This window comes from Limanda limanda, chromosome 22 (genome assembly GCF_963576545.1).
Source record: "Limanda limanda chromosome 22, fLimLim1.1, whole genome shotgun sequence".
Taxonomy (NCBI): domain Eukaryota; kingdom Metazoa; phylum Chordata; class Actinopteri; order Pleuronectiformes; family Pleuronectidae; genus Limanda; species Limanda limanda.
Genome location: NC_083657.1, coordinates 17885236 through 17902861, shown reverse-complemented (window position 1 = coordinate 17902861; position 17626 = coordinate 17885236). Strand labels below are relative to the sequence as shown.

The window sequence follows — 17626 nt, the reverse complement described above, 5'->3', positions numbered from 1 at the left end:
AATCATGAGAAATTATGCAAATAAATGTTGCAGAGTGTGGAAAGCCACTGAATATGGCACACTTATGTGAGCAAAGATATAAACTCAGGCACATAATGTCTCATGATGCATGTCACATACTTCCCCAGGGCTGTCATATCGGTTGTTTTAGGCCAATGTGTCTGTTGTTTCATCAGCTTATTTGCATCATTGAAGTTTACATATTCAAAACTATAACCGGAATATGATGCTCACGTCAGTACATTACTGACCTCACAAAAAAATGCCCTAAGACTTAAAGTCTTAGTGTTAAAATAAGGCCTAACAATAAAAAAGAAGATTTTGATGCCATCTTACCATAGATGCTGGACATAAGTTAAACTCAGTTATTTCATAAGAAATCTGATATGTTGATGATGCATGTGAGAAAGAGAAAGAAAAAATACATCTCAGCAATGTGACGCTCACAATTGATAATAAGAACAAGAAATCCTTTAATTTTCCTGCAATGGGGAAATTTGCGATGTTACAGCAGCAGCAAAAAGACATCAAATAAGTAACATGCAGTACTTTGGTGAAGGAATATAAAGGAATGTATAGAAATGTTTAAAGAAATATATTATTTGTCAGAATATGTACAGTGAATGGATTGCACATAACTCACATACTGAGGTATGTTGGTCAGGTAGTCCAATATCCAGGATGTGAGGTGCAGATCCACTCCAGAGTGCTCTTGTTTTTTCCTCAGAAGTGCCGGTTGAATGGTGTTGAAAGCACTCTAGAAATCAAAGAACATGATCCTCACAGTGCTCCCAGGCTTCTCCAGATGAGAAAGAGCTCTGTGTTGTAGGTAGAGGACAGCGTCATGCACCCTGATGCCCGGCTGATAAGCGAACTGCAGCGGGTGCATGAATGGTCTCAACAGGGGGTGGAGATGTTTAAGGATGAGGTGCTCCAATGATCAAACCTGTTGAAGAACATGTTCAAGTCATTTGCCCTCTTCTGGTCCCCTGCAGCAGATAAACCCATATTTAAAAGAGAGTTGATAGCCATGGGTTAGGTTAAGGTAAGATAATGCAAACTGTTGACACAAAGTTAATTTGTTTCTATCTCATACAACCACCCCATTCAAACCCACCCCACCCCAACTACTCTGGGAATGGACCGACCCTCACGCCACTCGGTACTCTTCCATAACCTCAGACTACCCCGAAAATAACCTCACAGCTCACCAGGATCAACATGGCCAGAGGACCAGACAACTTTAACCCAAAGTTTTTCCAGGTATTCAAAGAGCAGCTGACATGGATCTCTTCAACCTCCGGCTGGAAATGGTGCCCAAGATCCTGAAGACATCCTGAAATATCCCTGTGCTCCCAGTGACTTCAGACCTGTGGCTTTAATGTTACATGTTATGAAAACCTTTAAGAGGATCCTCCTATAGCACATCAGGCATACCAGACTGACATTGAGGTTCGATGATGCAATCATCTACCAGCTTCAAAGAGCATACATGCACACGCAGAGAAGCCACACAGATCCTTGAGGACGTCCAGGGTGGTGGGGAGGTGGCATAGGGAGCTATGGCACAATCAAACTCAGCAAGCAGGTGAGGAAGGCAAGCTATGAGGTGGGGATGGAACAGGACAGTGCTGGGACAGCCTTGTCTTATCTTCTCTTATTTATCTTATCTTATGAGCATGCCACTGTCTTAATAATTTTTTTCATGACCATGACCTTAAGATTTCAAAGGAGATAACAACAACCAATCTTTCCACCCTGATGCATAAAGAGCCCTTCCTGTAACTGCACTGTAGGAACATTAACTGTAAATTTATAATGTTGAAGTACTGTTATTTGCATAACTAGCTCACATTTTGCCTATTGAACCCATACTAACCATGGTGTGTGTGTGTGTGTGTGCGTGTGTGTGCGTGCGTGTGTGTGTGTCAGATGGAAGACTACACTGTAACAGTAGCGACTGGTACATCTGAGTATTCAGGTACTAACAACTACATCTTTCTGACACTGGTGGGAGAGAAAGGGGAGAGTGAACGCACCCTGCTTGATAATCCTGGACTGGACTTCTGTCGAGGAGCAGTAAGTAGGGCCTCTTTAGGATTTAAGATGCTTGTGTAAGGATGGTGCAGACCTGCCTGTGTGTTTGGATAAGGGAAACCAAAGTCTGTGGGGAGACCAAGATGAAGCAGACATATCTTTTTCCCTCCAGAAGGTATTAGACCGTATAACAACTGCTGTACTCTAAGCTTCTTGGTTTGACTATTAGCATGTACGTTAGAGCAACTTCTCTGTTGACAAATCCATGTTGTTATAAACATTTCAATTAAAGTAAGGACAAATGAAGCTGAACAAGTCTTTTTTTGTTTATTCAGCCATCACCAGACAACTGTGAAGAAAATATATCTTTATCAGTCGGACACTGCACATAACCCTCAAACTCCCAGGACACTGGCAATACACAAGCAAATGTGCCAATGTTCGGAGGGCACTGGGAAAGAATGTTTGAATGTTTCAGTCAGTGAATCTTTTGGTTTGAATGAAGTAGCATTATCAATGGTTGATTGTATAACTACTTCAAAACCTAACAACAATGATATCTTTCTCCTCTGTCTTTTTTCATCTGTCAGGCGGACAAATACAAAGTGACTAGTCCTTCTCCTTTAGGCTCCCTGCTTCTGGTCAGACTGGAGAAACAGAGGTATTGGGTGGAAGACAACTGGTTCTGTCGCTATGTCACAGTGGAGCACTTAGGTGGGGACACAGTGGTTTTCCCCTGTTACCGCTGGCTTATAGGAAACATCAACGTGGAAATAAGACAGGGAAAAGGTAGGAAGATTTCCAGCATTCAGAGTAAGCTCCTAATTGTCAGCTGTAAACATATTGTTGAGGTAACCTTTTAGCAAAGCAGCCAACCACTTACTCTGGTTATTAATAGGTGGACCGTTGTCCAGACACCCAGATCCATAACTGATACATAATTGAGAATTGTCAAATTTTGACAGCATTTCTATTGAAACTGGCACAGTTGTGTAGCCATTACACACTGGTTTACGGCCCATACTAACAGACCAATTGCATGCATTGTAAATCATCGCATGTGATGATAATTAATCAAATCTGTGGATTCCGATGAACATTTCAACTGTGTGTATGTATACTTAGTCAGGGAGAGACAAGAGATGGAGAAATAGCCAGTAAGGTTAAGTCAAGGAAAAGTAAGAAAAGTAACTTTACTTGGCATGCTCTAAAAATAGAAATGTAGACAGTGAAAACAGAGTTTTTAATCCAGACTGGATGGGCTCTTAATTGTTATTTCTTCTGAAAGACATTAAAATGGTGTGTCTCTTGTATTCAGAGACAATGGCTGTTGTTAAAAGGAGCAATGTAAAACAACACTACAACATGCACCTCGACATGAGAAAAAGCATTTTGGTTAATTATTGTTAATTCACCCTGTTCAATGTGAAAACTGACACTGAATTGTTTTAAAATAGTATTGCATCAGTTGTTGACTACACACAGATATTGTTAATCTAATATTTCAATATACAGTATATTGCACTGAATCTTTTCTGGAAGCTGGTAAAAAGAGAACTCAGCTGATGTCTTATGGAGAAGATTTTAATGTTGACTTGATTTATCAAGGAGACCAAAAGGTTGAACAATATACAAACGTCAACAGAGTAACATACGCAATTGTGACCCCCAAGTCTGAAGATGTGTCCCACAGCATCCTTATAAAGCTTCCTCTACTTGTGTACCCCATACCATTAGCATGTCCATGAATGGCGAGAATGTTACACTCTATGTTACATGAAGGTTTTCGCATCCTATTGGATAGCTGAGCCTAAAACATGCATTCCAAAATCTCATTGTGTCCTTACGTCTTGCCCCTGGTGAAATACACCAAAGAGTTCAAGTCGGTGAGAGTTGAAGTTGGTGTCTCTCTGTCTGGAGCATCTGAGTTAGATATGAAAGTCACTCAACATAGACACTACAATGCACTGTTGGTTGGTCTTTCATCTATAACCTGACCTTGGTACTGCCTAGATAGAGAATGGAGTATCCATGGAATTTTGACAGGCACCATTCTCCTCTACAGATATAATTTACACTATACAATATATATAGTGGCATATAGTAATGTGTGAGGATGTCAAAAATTCCTAGACACTAAGGTAACAATGCTTCCCAACTTAAGATATGTCCCTAACATCCTCTGGTGGCCACTAGTATCCGATAACATCAACTGGCTGTAGGCATTAATTATAGAACATACAAGGGATATTCTCCATCTCGTCCTACGTTCTAAAATTTGGCATGGTTCAGTTTAAAGACACACAGGTGATGATCTATTGTGCCGGCCACAGGTATTTCCTATTATTAGTATACAAGCCAGTAGCCAGTCAGATTCACCTTTAGTCTTAGCGTACCCTCAAGTTCGGCTTGTATTGTTGATAACAATGCCAAAATACAGACTCTAAAGGCCGAAATATGCTAGTCCTACCCCGTTGCGCGCGAAGGGACGCACGTATCCCACGGATTCTTTTTCATTCATGCTTCTCCGAAGACTGGGGAAAAATCAGAGGTACACGAAGAGCTCTCCGAGGTGCTGGGAGAGGGCATTCCTCTGTCCGTGTCAGTCCGTGTCAGTAAAAACGGAGAAGCATATATCGGCCTTAAGAAGCACAACTGAAGTTATGTCCTTGTCTGTATCCCCAAGTTTTCTGCAGTAAGCACTTGTATCACATTGAATGCTGTTCTCCAAAAACACTGGGATTCTGTGCGTCTCCAAACACTAATTCCCTACAAATCTTATCTCGGTGTGCATTTTGTGTGCCGGGCCAATCCGGTTAATTTTTTCTGAATGGCTGGTGCGCTATCTGTTAAAACAGCTGACAGCTTGTCGAAGCCACCGTATTGAATCACAACACAATTAACAGCATTGAAAATGTCCGTGCCCTTGGTAATGTCATGCAAAGACAGCAAATTTAATATCCTATGGCACTTCAAATGAACTGTCAATAGCTTTTGTGAATATGAGTAGCTGGCTAACATCAGTCACATCTTAACTCTCATACTTCTCTATTGAGAAGTACTTGTAGTCCAGCATGACTTGTTTTAGCTTCCCCTTCCACATGATTTAGAAAGACAAAAAATCTCTACATCACTTTGCGACGGGACAGAGAAACAGTTTTAAAGTTTTTAGCCATGTTATCGTCTCCAAAAGCTTTAGCCATCTCCACTGCACATCGCTTCACCATCATTTCTTCATCTGACAAGGGCTTCTTTGCTTAGTGTAAAGGCTAAGTCCCTCTAGGTTTGAACTGTTGGTAAAAGTGCATTTTCTTGTCTCCACAGCTAAGACACTCAGGGATGAGTCCATAGCTCAGCTGCTGGCACATAGGAGGACAGAACTGCAGGAGAGACAGAAGATTTACAGGTCTTAGAAACAACAACAACACGAGGACAGAGTTTCACTTTACAGAATGAATGTTTTCAAAGATTCATTGTATTAATAATTGTATAATGTTGAGTTTTTCCTGTGTTAGATGGCAAACATGGGCTCCAGGGGTTCCCAGATGTATTGACGCTAAAACAGAGGCAGATTTACCGCAAGACAGCCGTTTTGAAAATGAAAAGAGAAGCGACTTTGAACATTCCTTGCAATATGCGTAGGTGTCACACAGACATGCAGACACACACACACACACACACACACACACACACACACACACACAGGGGTGGGGTGCGGTCAGCACTGTTGACATTAGTGTCACTTAATGTAGCATGGATTCTGATTAGAGGCTTACACATAAGCTGCCTGCTGATGCCATTGGGCATAACTTTCGGCCCTCCCCTGTTCACCTGCGAGGCCAATCTGTCTATTGGCAGGAGAGCAAAATGCACAAGATTTACGTTGCATCTTCTCAGGAGGTCTCTGATGTAGCACTTATAGCGTTTCTTTATGCCTCCATGCCAGTGACAGCCAGTGGCAAGAGGCATTATGTTATTTGGTTGCCTGTCTGTCAATCCGTCTTTTCATCCATGCCCATTTCATGAATCAGGGTTGATACATAGCAAGGGTATTGCAACGAAGAGAGGGTTAAGGCTCCTTTATGCTTCTGTGTTTTTTCGGATACGGACAGATAGGACCGCCCTATCCGCCGTGGAACGCCCCATCCGAGCGCCTCGGAGAGCTTTTCGTGCACCTCTGATTTTTCTAACTGTCCGTGTTTATTTCGGAGACCCCACGGACAGCCCTTGGCTGTGATTTGGTCCGCTAACAACATAATTTCCGTACGACGTCATTTCCGTACGACGTCATTTCCGGACCTCAAACTTCCTGCTTCGTTCCCTGTATCACAATAAACACAAACACAACTACGATTCTACGATTAATGTGACGTGTGTGTTAAGCCAGCGGAGTTGTCCGGCTGACGGTGGCTCTTTAGAGCACTGACGGCATGTGTGAATGGTCACATACGGTGATAACGAGCTTTCAAAATGGCCACCATGCTAACTGCGGTGGTAACACTGCAAAAACCCGCTGTCACGACTTTAATTCCACTTCTATCATGACACTGTTTCTACAATACCTTCAGCTTAGAAGCAAACACTGGGTAGTAGTTAGTATCGGGAGTCCCTGCTGACTGTGTGTGGAAGCTGGGGATGAAGCTAGTTGGGGTGGAAGCTAGCTAGCTCGGTGTAGCTTCAAGCTGTGGAATTAGCAACACAGTTCGGAAACAAGACCGGGCAACCGCTGCGCTAAGAAACGATTACATCAGCATTTTGACCTGCTGGGTGTCACTTTATTTTATTTAGTTGCCATCGAAGCTACACTGTGTGTGAGGAAAGTGGGGAGTAAGTAAATAAACAGCGTGGACTTCTTCTGATTACTCGTGAGGTAGGCTTCTCCAAGCTTGTCTTCCGTTGCGCCACCTACTGTTCTGGCGGTGAATTGTTTTCACGGACAACTATAAATGAAAAAGTGTCCGTCCAATCCGTCCGTCCATAACGGTTATGTAGAAGCATAATGGAGCCTTTAGGGTGAGGGAGAGAGAATGGGTTAACAGCCCCCACTCTCACCTAGTCGTACTTGTGTGTCGACAGATGGCTGAAGGTAGTGGGAACTCTCTCCTTTCTTTCCTGCTTTTGGATACTGGCGGACACTGGCACTCACAAGGTCTTCTCAGATTGAGTTGTTAACACGGAAACGTTTGAGGTTGATCCTGATGTTGTCCTTGAATTTTTTTATGTTTTCTGGGTGCTCATTGGCCAACACTGCTGTTGATGTTTGCTTCCCATAGGACACTGATTTTACTGTGTTTTTTCCGCCGACTGGCAGTAGGACTCAAGGGCTTTCATATGCCTACTGTAGGTAGTCCAGGTCTCTGCATCACCACCATTATAAAAGTTTCGGAAAGATAATCAATCATCAATCAGTCAAATTGTATTAGTATACCCCATATTTACAAATCACAATTTGTCTCATAGGGCTTAGCAAAATGCGACATACTTAACATACTTACATCCTTAACCCTCAACAAGAGTAAGGAAGAACGTCAAAGAAATCACAAATAAAAGGAGAAAAATGTAAAACCTCAGAGATAGCCACATGTAGGGATCCCTCTTTCAGGATGCACAGAAGTGTGATAGATGTTGTTATACATGAACTGAGAACATCAGCAAAAAAACAGTATTTACAACATTGATTAGATTAAATTAATTGAGGAGTTATCGTCATTAATGGTAGAGTATATGACTAGGCATATTATATATTAAGCAGTCTTGATCAGCTGTCACCATGATCAGGATCCACCACCACAATCAGATTCCACCATAATCCACAGTCCATAGTCATGATCCAGTGATATCAGGATCCACCATCAGCTGCCAACACAATCCATGATCTGCCAATACGATCACGAGCCGCCATCACGATCTCTGATTCCCACCTGATAATAAGGACTTCCAATAATCAAGTCTGGATGTAACAAAGGCGTGACCTAATTATTCTGCATCTTTTTCAGACAGGACACGTCTGAATTTTTTAGATGTTACGTAAGTGAAAGAAAGCAGTCCTAGAAATGTATTTTAATCGAGAACCAAAGGGGAAATTGGGATCAAAGGTAACTCCCAAATTCCTGACTGTTCACTGGAAGCAAGGGCAATGCCATCTAGAATAGCTATATCATTAGATAGTGAACCTCTAAGGTGTTAAGGGCAGAGTGTTAGAACCTCCCTTTTATCTGAGTTTAATATAAGAAAATGCAGGTAATCTAGGTTTTGAAAAAAAAAATAAAAATACTAACAATTTTTGAAACAAACAATTTAGTAGCACTTAAATGGCACTTACTTATAGCCCTTTGTAGTTTTGCTTCATTTTTGAAGGAATTTCTTCTACTTTTTTGATTCTTGTTGTTCTTGGTTTGTACCCTCGGGGTTGAATGCAGTTATTGTAAGTCCCTTTGGATAAAAGCGTCAGGTAAATGAAATGTAATGCAATGTAAAAAATGTAATGTATCACAGCAATGTGATAAATGTCAGGTGCACATATACCTTTTATCCTCATCAGTTTGCTGGAGTTGTCTCTGAAAAAGTTGGTCATCATGTTTGGAAAGTCCTGGAGTGACCTGGATGATTTCAAACAGATCTTCTGGAAGCTGAGAAGCCCAATAGCTGGTTGGTATAGATACACCCAAAAAACTAATTTCAAAACCTTAAAAATGCAAGGGTTGGGTTGTGTCATGCGGTGCACTACAATTATATAAAATCCAAATTCAAAACATGTCATCTATGCCACATCCAAGCCAAATCTAATGACAACACAGAAAAAAAGGTGTATTAGGTTTAACTTTTGTCAAGAAAAGGGAAGCCAAGCCACGTCAATACTAACTACAAAGCCTTTATGAGATAAGATAAGATAATATACGATTTTTAAGAGATTAAGCCAACATTTAGCTTGAGTGAATAACAACATTTTGCCAAGGAAGATGAGAACAGGATTGATGGAGAAACCTGCAATCAGGCACAAAGCTGGTATTCTGCCCTACTTCTAGATGAGCTTATATTCCAACACTCTCTATTACACAAAGGCAAAGAGGGTAACTGAAGCCACTCTCTTAAAAAATGTAATATGAGTCTTAGCCATATATGCTGTATGAAAGCCTCAGGAGTGTTAGTGCTAACAAAATAATTTTCCTTATTGTTATTATAAGCTGCTAAATCTGTGTATACTTGATGCAAAATGACACTACTTTATATGCATTGATCTTGAAATGAAAGAAACATCCAGATTCAATTTCACACCCAGTATATGTTTTTGTGTCAGAGTACTGTATGGAGCACTGGAAGGAGGACTGGTTCTTTGGATACCAGTGTTTGAATGGCTCCAACCCAAGGATGATCCAGAGGTGCAAGAAACTGCCAGAGAACTTCCCTGTCACATCAGATATGGTGCAGCGCTCAATGGCGCCCAGAACCAACATGGACAAAGAACTCAAGGTGGGGAAATGCATTATAAAGTTATGATATTAAGTTATGACTCAAATTCTCTCAATTATCTTGCACTGTGGCTTCCCTGTCTCGTGTTTAGGAAGGAAACATCTACTTGTTAGACTATGCCATCCTGGATGGAATTCCCACAAACACAATCAAGGATAAACCTCAGTACATTGCTGCTCCGCTCTGTCTCCTGTACCAACACCCAGATAATGGACTCATACCTATTGCTATACAGGTATATAATTCACTTTTATTATGCTCATAGACCATGAGTGAAATACTGAATTAACTCAATGTGTCACTGACGTGCTTGCACACAATCATACATGCAGTTTCTATTCAGTAAAAGTTGATTTGCTTGACAGCAACAATTGTCTGTCAATTCTTATAATTAAGGTTTAATAAAAGGCTTAGAATGTATAAAAGAATTAAAGAAACCACATGTTTGGTAAACGCATCCTGAAGATACTTAAAATAGATAGATAGATAGATCAAAAATTGATATTTGATTAAATTAGATCGATCATTTAAATTACAGCGGTCAGATGTATCATAATACAAGGAAATACAAGGTAAAAATACAAGAAAATACACAAGGTGGAATGTAAGTCCAAATACACACTTATAAGACAACAGAATAAGAGATTGAAGGAGCAAAGGAAGTCATGATACTGGTGGTGTGATAACATACTGATGAAATTATGATAATTTCTAAACCTGAAATAATGGTAATTGAATGTAAATATATGACAATGAGAATATTGAAAGAACATTAAAGAAAGGCTGAATGGCTGTTGCTACTTTTTTTAAATGATGCTTGGTCATGGTGGTGACTTATATATGAACTAAATATGGTATCATTTAAAAAAAATTATTTAAGATCCCTTACTTAGTGGTACATGTCAGCTTGTCAAAGTTGCCCTTCCTTGTCTACAGTTGGAGCAGACTCCAGGCATGAACACACCCATATTCCTTCCCAGAGACTCGCCTCTTGCTTGGCTTTTAGCTAAGATATGGGTACGTCATGCTGAGTTCCAGGTGTTCCAGGTGCTGTCTCACCTGCTCAGGACTCACCTGGTGATAGAGGTGTTTTGTGTGGCCACTCTGAGACAGCTGCCTGCTGTACACCCTATATATAAGGTAAACTTTAAAATTCAGTTTCTGTGGGTTGAGGTGCAACGGTCACTGTATTGATTTACAAATGGGTTAAAGTTAAAAGTGCATTTTGGTCTTGACCTTAAAAATGTGGGTTGTGTTGAGGGTAAAAAGTTGAAATATCTGAAGGAGATCTGCAGGAGATTTACAAATAGTACTTTAATAATGCTCAATTGGTAAAGTTTTTCCATCCTCGTTATATTAGCAATAGTTTGAGAATTTGGATTTTATATAATTACAACTACATTGCTTAAATATGCAAAATGCCTACTCAAATATACTTCCATTATTGGCAATTCCTCTATCACTACAATTGTCAATTCTGCTTCCTTCATCTCTGTCAGACTTTCTCCTTTGTACAAATACTTTAAATATGTATGCACCTCTCCATTTATTTTAAGTCTTTTCTCATGAATTTGTAAATATTGTAATTTTGTTTGACATGTTCTGCTACACATGGCATCTATTGCACTTATCTCAGTCCCGGGAGAGGGAACCCTGTTTTCGTACTATTGTTGAGGGTTAAGGGCAGATGCACTTTGTTAAGCCCTATGAGACACATTGTGATTTATGAATGTGGATTATTTTTTCATTCTGTAGCTAACACACGTTTTCTTTCTTCCCGCTGTAGCTCCTGGCCCCTCATCTGCGCTACACTCTTGAGATCAACACTAGGGGGCGCAGTCAGCTTATCTCTGCTGATGGCATCTTTAAACGGGTGTGGCACATTTATGATTTTTTAGATTATATCTTTTTAGATGTTGCCTTGATGTACCTTTCAAGGGACTTTTATAGTCACCATGATGACAGCCACATCACAGTCACTTCAATAATCTTGGATTTCATGTGTACAGTAAACAAAGTGAAAATACACTCTCAAGCTGTGTTAAACAATCTTTTGATGATATCATTATTGTTGTCATCAATGGTGTGACGATCATGTTTTTGTGTAGGTTGTGTCCACAGGTGGTGATGGCGTGTTGGTTCTGGCTCAGAGGGAGTTTAAGATGCTGACCTACCGCTCCCTCCAGCCCTACAATGACTTCAGTGACAGAGGAGTGTCCCGGCTCCCAGACTATTTCTATAGAGAACACAGTCTGATGTTGTGGGAGGCCATACACAGGTGGTCAGCACACACTGCTCATACGTACTACAGGACACTGCTGTTGGGTCAGCTTGATTCTTAAAAAGACTCAGGAAACTCAGGGATCAAATGTTAAAGTCAAGATAGAGATAAGACAAACACAGTATGGTTAAGCCAATGACACACGAACCATAAAAATGCTAATGTCTTAATCAAACATTTGCAGTGCTGGGGCAAATTAGTGAGGAAACCCTTGGATTTAAAACATGGTAAAACCTTCTTTGGCAGCAAGTACCTTAAGCAAGCGGTTCTTGTAGTAGCAGATAAGACCTGCACAGCATTAAGGAGACACTTTTCACCATTCTTCCTTACAGAAAGGCTTCAGTTCAGGAATATTCTTAGGATGTCTGGTGTGAACGGCTTTAAGCTCTGACTGGTGCACGCCAAATGGTGTTTTTTAATTTTAAAAGTCATTCTAACGTGGCTTTACCTCGATGTTTCGGGTCATTGTCCTGCTAAATCACCCAATGTATACTGAGCTTCAGCTTGCCTACAGCCACCCTGACATTATCATGTAAGATGACTTCATAAACCTGGGAATTCATTTTACCCGCAATGATAGTGAGCTTTCCAGGCCCAGAGGCAGCAAAGCGTCCCCAAATCATTATGCTCCTCCAACGGTACTTCACTGTTGGGGTTACGTTTTCATGTTGGTAAGCATTGCCCTTCATTGCACATAGATGCACTGTATGGATGTTTGAGTGAATGGGTGAATGTAAAATTGTACTGTAAAGCGCTTTGAGTGTTCATCAAGACTAGAAAATCTTTCCCCTTTGTCATTCGAGTTCTGCTATGGACAAACTGCCTGTTCAATGTTTTGTGGATAGTTTACTTATCAACAGTTCCAATGATTCCTTCAGAACTTTAGCTGTTACTCTAGGGTTCTTCTTTACCTCATCGACAATTCTGCATTGTGATTAGCCACATTATCCACAGTACCAAATTGTCTCCATGTATAGACAACTATTAATATCAGTCCACTAACTGATGGATATCTTAAGTCTTACATTGTAACCCTTTCCTGCTGTCTGCAAGTCAACTACTCTTGATTGTAGAGCTTCTGATATCTTCTGACAGCTGAGGCTTCTTGTGAATAGCAAGCTCAAAATGTATAAGTGTTTTTCATAAGTCAAAGTAACACCTACAAATTTGTGTTATTGATTGGAATCCATGTTTGCTAACATCTGACTCCAATAAGCTTTTGCTGAAGACATTAGTCTAGGGGTTCACATACTTTTTCCAACCCACACTGTGAATATTTGAATGATGTACTCAGTATGGAAAAAACTATATCATAATTGGTGTGTTATTAGTTTAAACAGATTGTGTGTTGTTCATTTTTGTAACTCAGACAGTGATTTTTAACATTAAACATGTACAATTATACATAATGCTGGTAATTTCAAATGTTTACCTGCCACGGTATATTAAAGAGCATGAATTCCAGAACTCATATAGGACCGTAGCCATTTTATTGCAGAATTGTCAATAATGACACACTAAAGATTTATTTGATTGTATTTTCCAACATTTCACCAGATTTGAGGAGATTGGGAAGAATAGCTCCAGACATCATTCGGCTATATTAAAGGCAAATAATCATAATGACCTCGATTATACAACCACACTGGAGTAAAACCTTGTGGCTATGAATTGTAATTTATGACTAACAACAATAGCAGATATTAATAACAATAACAATTATAATCATAGCTGGGCGATTAAAATCATTATTGCTCACTTTATACTTTAACATTAAACACCATCACTAATCAGAAGTTAGACAGGGGACAGTTCTTCCCTGCTCACTTAGGCAGCGTAGACACATATTAATATTGGCACCAAAATTATACATTTTTCTTAAAGTTTTATAATTGCATAATGTTTCCAAAGCCGAAGAGTAATCGTGTTAAATAATCATGATTACAATATTGACCAAAAATAATCGGGATTATTATTTTTCGTCATAATCAAGCATCTCTCTGTGGTGCTATAATTATGATGCATTTTTGCATGATTTGCATGATGATGCGTGATTTGAGGTCAGATATGAACTACTAAGAGAAATAATTAAATGTAACTGTATTTCAGCTTTGTCTCTGGTATGGTGAGCCTGTACTACCAGTCAGATCATAATGTGACGGAGGATACGGAGCTCCAAGCATGGATCGGAGACATAACACAGAAGGGGATGGCAGAGCTCCCCAGCTTTGGTGAATTATTCATATCTTGTTTTTTCCTCCTTAACACGTATTAAATCTAAAGCCTTTTACATTGAGAAGTGCAGCCTTGAGGGAAATACTAGATTATAATTTCACATCCATACCAGGTTAGGATGGTGTAAATTTAGCCTAGCATAGCACAGTCCTACTATTTTCCAAGTCTCTGTCCAAAATTTTTACAAAACAGAAAAACAAAAAATGACAAATTGCGGACATGTGGAACTGGGAAGGGCCCTTTTAGTCTCAGTATGTTTAGCTAAGCTAATCACGTTGTGAGCCAGTAGCAAGGCATTTGATGTAGCTGCAACTGTACATGGTAGAACAAATATCAGGAATTGATCTATATCTATATATTCATCTATATATATCGATATATAGATATATCGATATATATATATATATATCAATTGCCTGCTTTGCCTGTTGCAACACGCTCTGTTCTTCATATATATATATATATATATATAGAGAGAGAGAGATATATATATAGATATCTTAAAATGCTTAAGTTGCTGTTGATCATGGATTTGTTTCAGGTCTGCCAAATAAGCTCAGCACCAGAGAGGAACTGTCCACCTTGCTTGCAGTGGTAATCTTCACCAGTACAGTCCAGCATGCTGCTACTAACAACGGGCAGGTACTGGCACTCCCACACATTATGGTAATAGTCTGTATTTGACCACTAAAAGCACTTTACAGTATAGTTTATTAACATTCATCCATTCATACAATATGTTTATGGGCAGCACTTTTTCTATGATGGGCAATTCGGGGGGTTCAGTATCTTGCCCGAGAATACTTCGGCATGCAGTTGGGGAAAACTTGGATTGAACTGTATAACTTCTGGTTGGAAGATGACCGCTCTCTCCCCTCAGCCACAGCTGCCTACTATTAGTATTGTTGTGGTTTTCGTTAATGCACTGAAATGCTCAAAGCTGATGACTAATGTTGATGGTTTAAAACTAAGCAGTCTATTGCACTCACTTTGAAAAAAATGTGAATGAACTTTAATGTCTCATCATGAATGTTAAGCTTGAGCCTGCCTTTTCTTTTAGTTTGACTGGTGTTCCTGGGTCCCCAATACTCCCTGCACCATGAGACAACCCCCACCGACTGAAAAAAGTGCGGCTACCATGGAGATGATCATGGCCTCCCTTCCTGATGTCAGCCAGTCCTGTTTGCAGATGGCTATCACATGGCATCTTGGGCGAGCACAACCAGATGCTGTGAGTCCAACTCTGTCTGGTTTACATGATGATCGACAGTACACTCATTAATGAATCTCTAATTTCAATAAGCTGAATTGAGTCTATATGTTGAATCATCCAAATAAGAATCACTTTTCTTCCAGTAGTGTTTATCTAGACACAGTTGATTTCCTTTGTCCAGGTTTTTAGATCTCTCAGATTTCTTCCTCCACCGCATTAGGAAGGAGGTGAATGAATCATTTGTCGTGCTCAATAATGTATATGTATAAACCTAACCCTAGCCTGGGGTTACCTGCTAACCATACTACTATGTTTTAATTTAAATTCAAATTAATTTCTAAGGGATAATCCAATAACAAAGCCCCTTTTGAGGAGAAAAGGAGTAGAACTGGGGTTATACCAAATTTCCTCAAATTTTTCAGTCTCATTGTCATTGGCTTTGCATGTACCACGACTGATGTGTCCAATAGCACCTATTTCTGAAAATATGTTCTTAGAATTAATAAGTTATATTAACATGAATTAAATTTTCAAACAACATAACCTGTAATGTAAAAAACACATTTCAATTATGCTGTAATTTGTCTGTAGAGTGGTTGACTTAACCTGACAGTGATTGATTTCCACCCACATTAGTTCCTCTTTCTTCAGCAGTCCCCCTATTTCTTCTGCCTAGATTCCTTTGGGCCGATACACAGAGGAGCACTTCACTGAAGAACAAGCTGTGGAGCTGATCAGTGGGTTCAGAACAGAGTTGGAGAAGATCGAAGCTAACATCCTGAGTCAGAATGACGGACTGGAGCTGCAGTACCTTTTCCTCCTGCCTAGCCGCATCGAAAACAGCATCACTATATAGATTTACAGACTACTTTGAGCATAATCTGTTTTTATGTTGACATGTTTTGTTTTATTCATCGACTTTTAAAAAAATGGTATTCAATCATGTGAAGAAAATAATTAATTACAAACAACCAGTGATGGTTGTGCCCTTGCATTCAGATTTGACAAGTAGTCAAATTAGTTGAATTTCTTGTTTCATAGTGAAATTGCCACAGGCATGCTATTATAGGAAAAGTTACATTTAGCACAACTTCGTCGAGGTAGTGTGTTTGCACTAACCAAATTTGAAGTTGTTATGATTATTCTCTTGGAGAGGTTCATTAAAGTAGAAACTCTATATCAAAAATATCAAAAAAATATAGGGCAAAAACTGTAGGTTGTAACTGCTCATTACAATCAACCAACCAACATCGCAACAATAATGCACATCTTGATATGTTCAACCCGGGACTCTTATAAAACAGGCAAGGTTAATGCAGATTGGATAATTTACACGACACTGCTATTGCCCTTACACAAGTACAACAATTTGTACATAAATCTCCCAACAAATAAATGCATTTTCTCTCAATTTCAAGGTCAATGTTTCAATAGTTTTCTATCACTTCTCTTTTACAGGCAAGTTAAAAAGCAAGGATATTATCATTTCTCACTCTTTCTTAAACATGTCAAAGCCCTAATTGTTAGTAGTTTGGGACACTTTTTTGATAGAATAGAGCAGAATACCTTTATTATCATCACACAGCAGAAATTTTGTGCAACTTCTCAGTGGCAAGCCCTACATACATAAATAAAGCCGTCAGGAACAATCAAACAACACAACTCTACACACAAAGTTTAAAAACAAGGGAATTATACATATACCCAATCATTTTAATTAATTTTGGTCAAACGCACAATAGAGGCTGCACTTTTGGGGGCGCTATCAATTGAGCATCATGCCCATGCATGAAAATCATTTGACATCTGAATTTCCTGGACATTTTTTGCAAAAATTACATTTAGACTTCCAAATATGCAATACATTACTAGAATAAAAAAAATTATAAGAAAAATAGAGGTATTTTGCTTTGGCCCTAAATTTGTGATAAGAAGTGGTTAACTGAGAAGAAGTGAAAAACATCCAGAGAAAGATCAAGAAAAACAATCATTTCTGAATGTCTATGATGTGGAAGAAATGGATCTTGGATTGGAATATTATTGTCTTATGTGTTAAACTTGGATTGCTAAAATTGAGGTGTACTCTTCATTTATTTATGTAGTTAATATGTTCCAATTATAAGTTAAGTTCATTATTAAACTTATTGTGATAAGTTGGTAAGTTGGCTCTGACTGCAGGGTCAGATAAAATGTTAGCTGACTTTGAAGACATTTTATCTCCAGTAATCCAGCTTTGTGTCTAATAAACCATTATCTACATTGAATTATCTTCTAGATTTTCTTAAGAGCTTACTCAAAGATCCTGCTTGTATAAAGTTACAGAAGGATGCTTAAATTAACAATGAAGTATCCTGGCTAAATCAATGTTAATGGGATGCTTTCTATCACGT

General features: G+C 39.3%; 1 protein-coding gene across 1 annotated transcript; it reads left to right on the top strand.

Moving 5' to 3' along the window:
* Positions 1-1932: 1932 nt before the first annotated feature.
* On the top strand, positions 1933-16092 carry alox12 (arachidonate 12-lipoxygenase). Its single transcript, XM_061066202.1, has 14 exons — positions 1933-2079; positions 2628-2826; positions 5362-5443; positions 5553-5675; positions 8579-8685; positions 9335-9507; positions 9599-9742; positions 10444-10647; positions 11294-11380; positions 11616-11785; positions 13898-14019; positions 14565-14665; positions 15084-15254; positions 15913-16092. Exons 1-14 carry the CDS (start codon positions 1933-1935, stop codon positions 16090-16092), a joined length of 2010 nt encoding a protein of 669 aa, XP_060922185.1.
* Positions 16093-17626: the final 1534 nt, after the last annotated feature.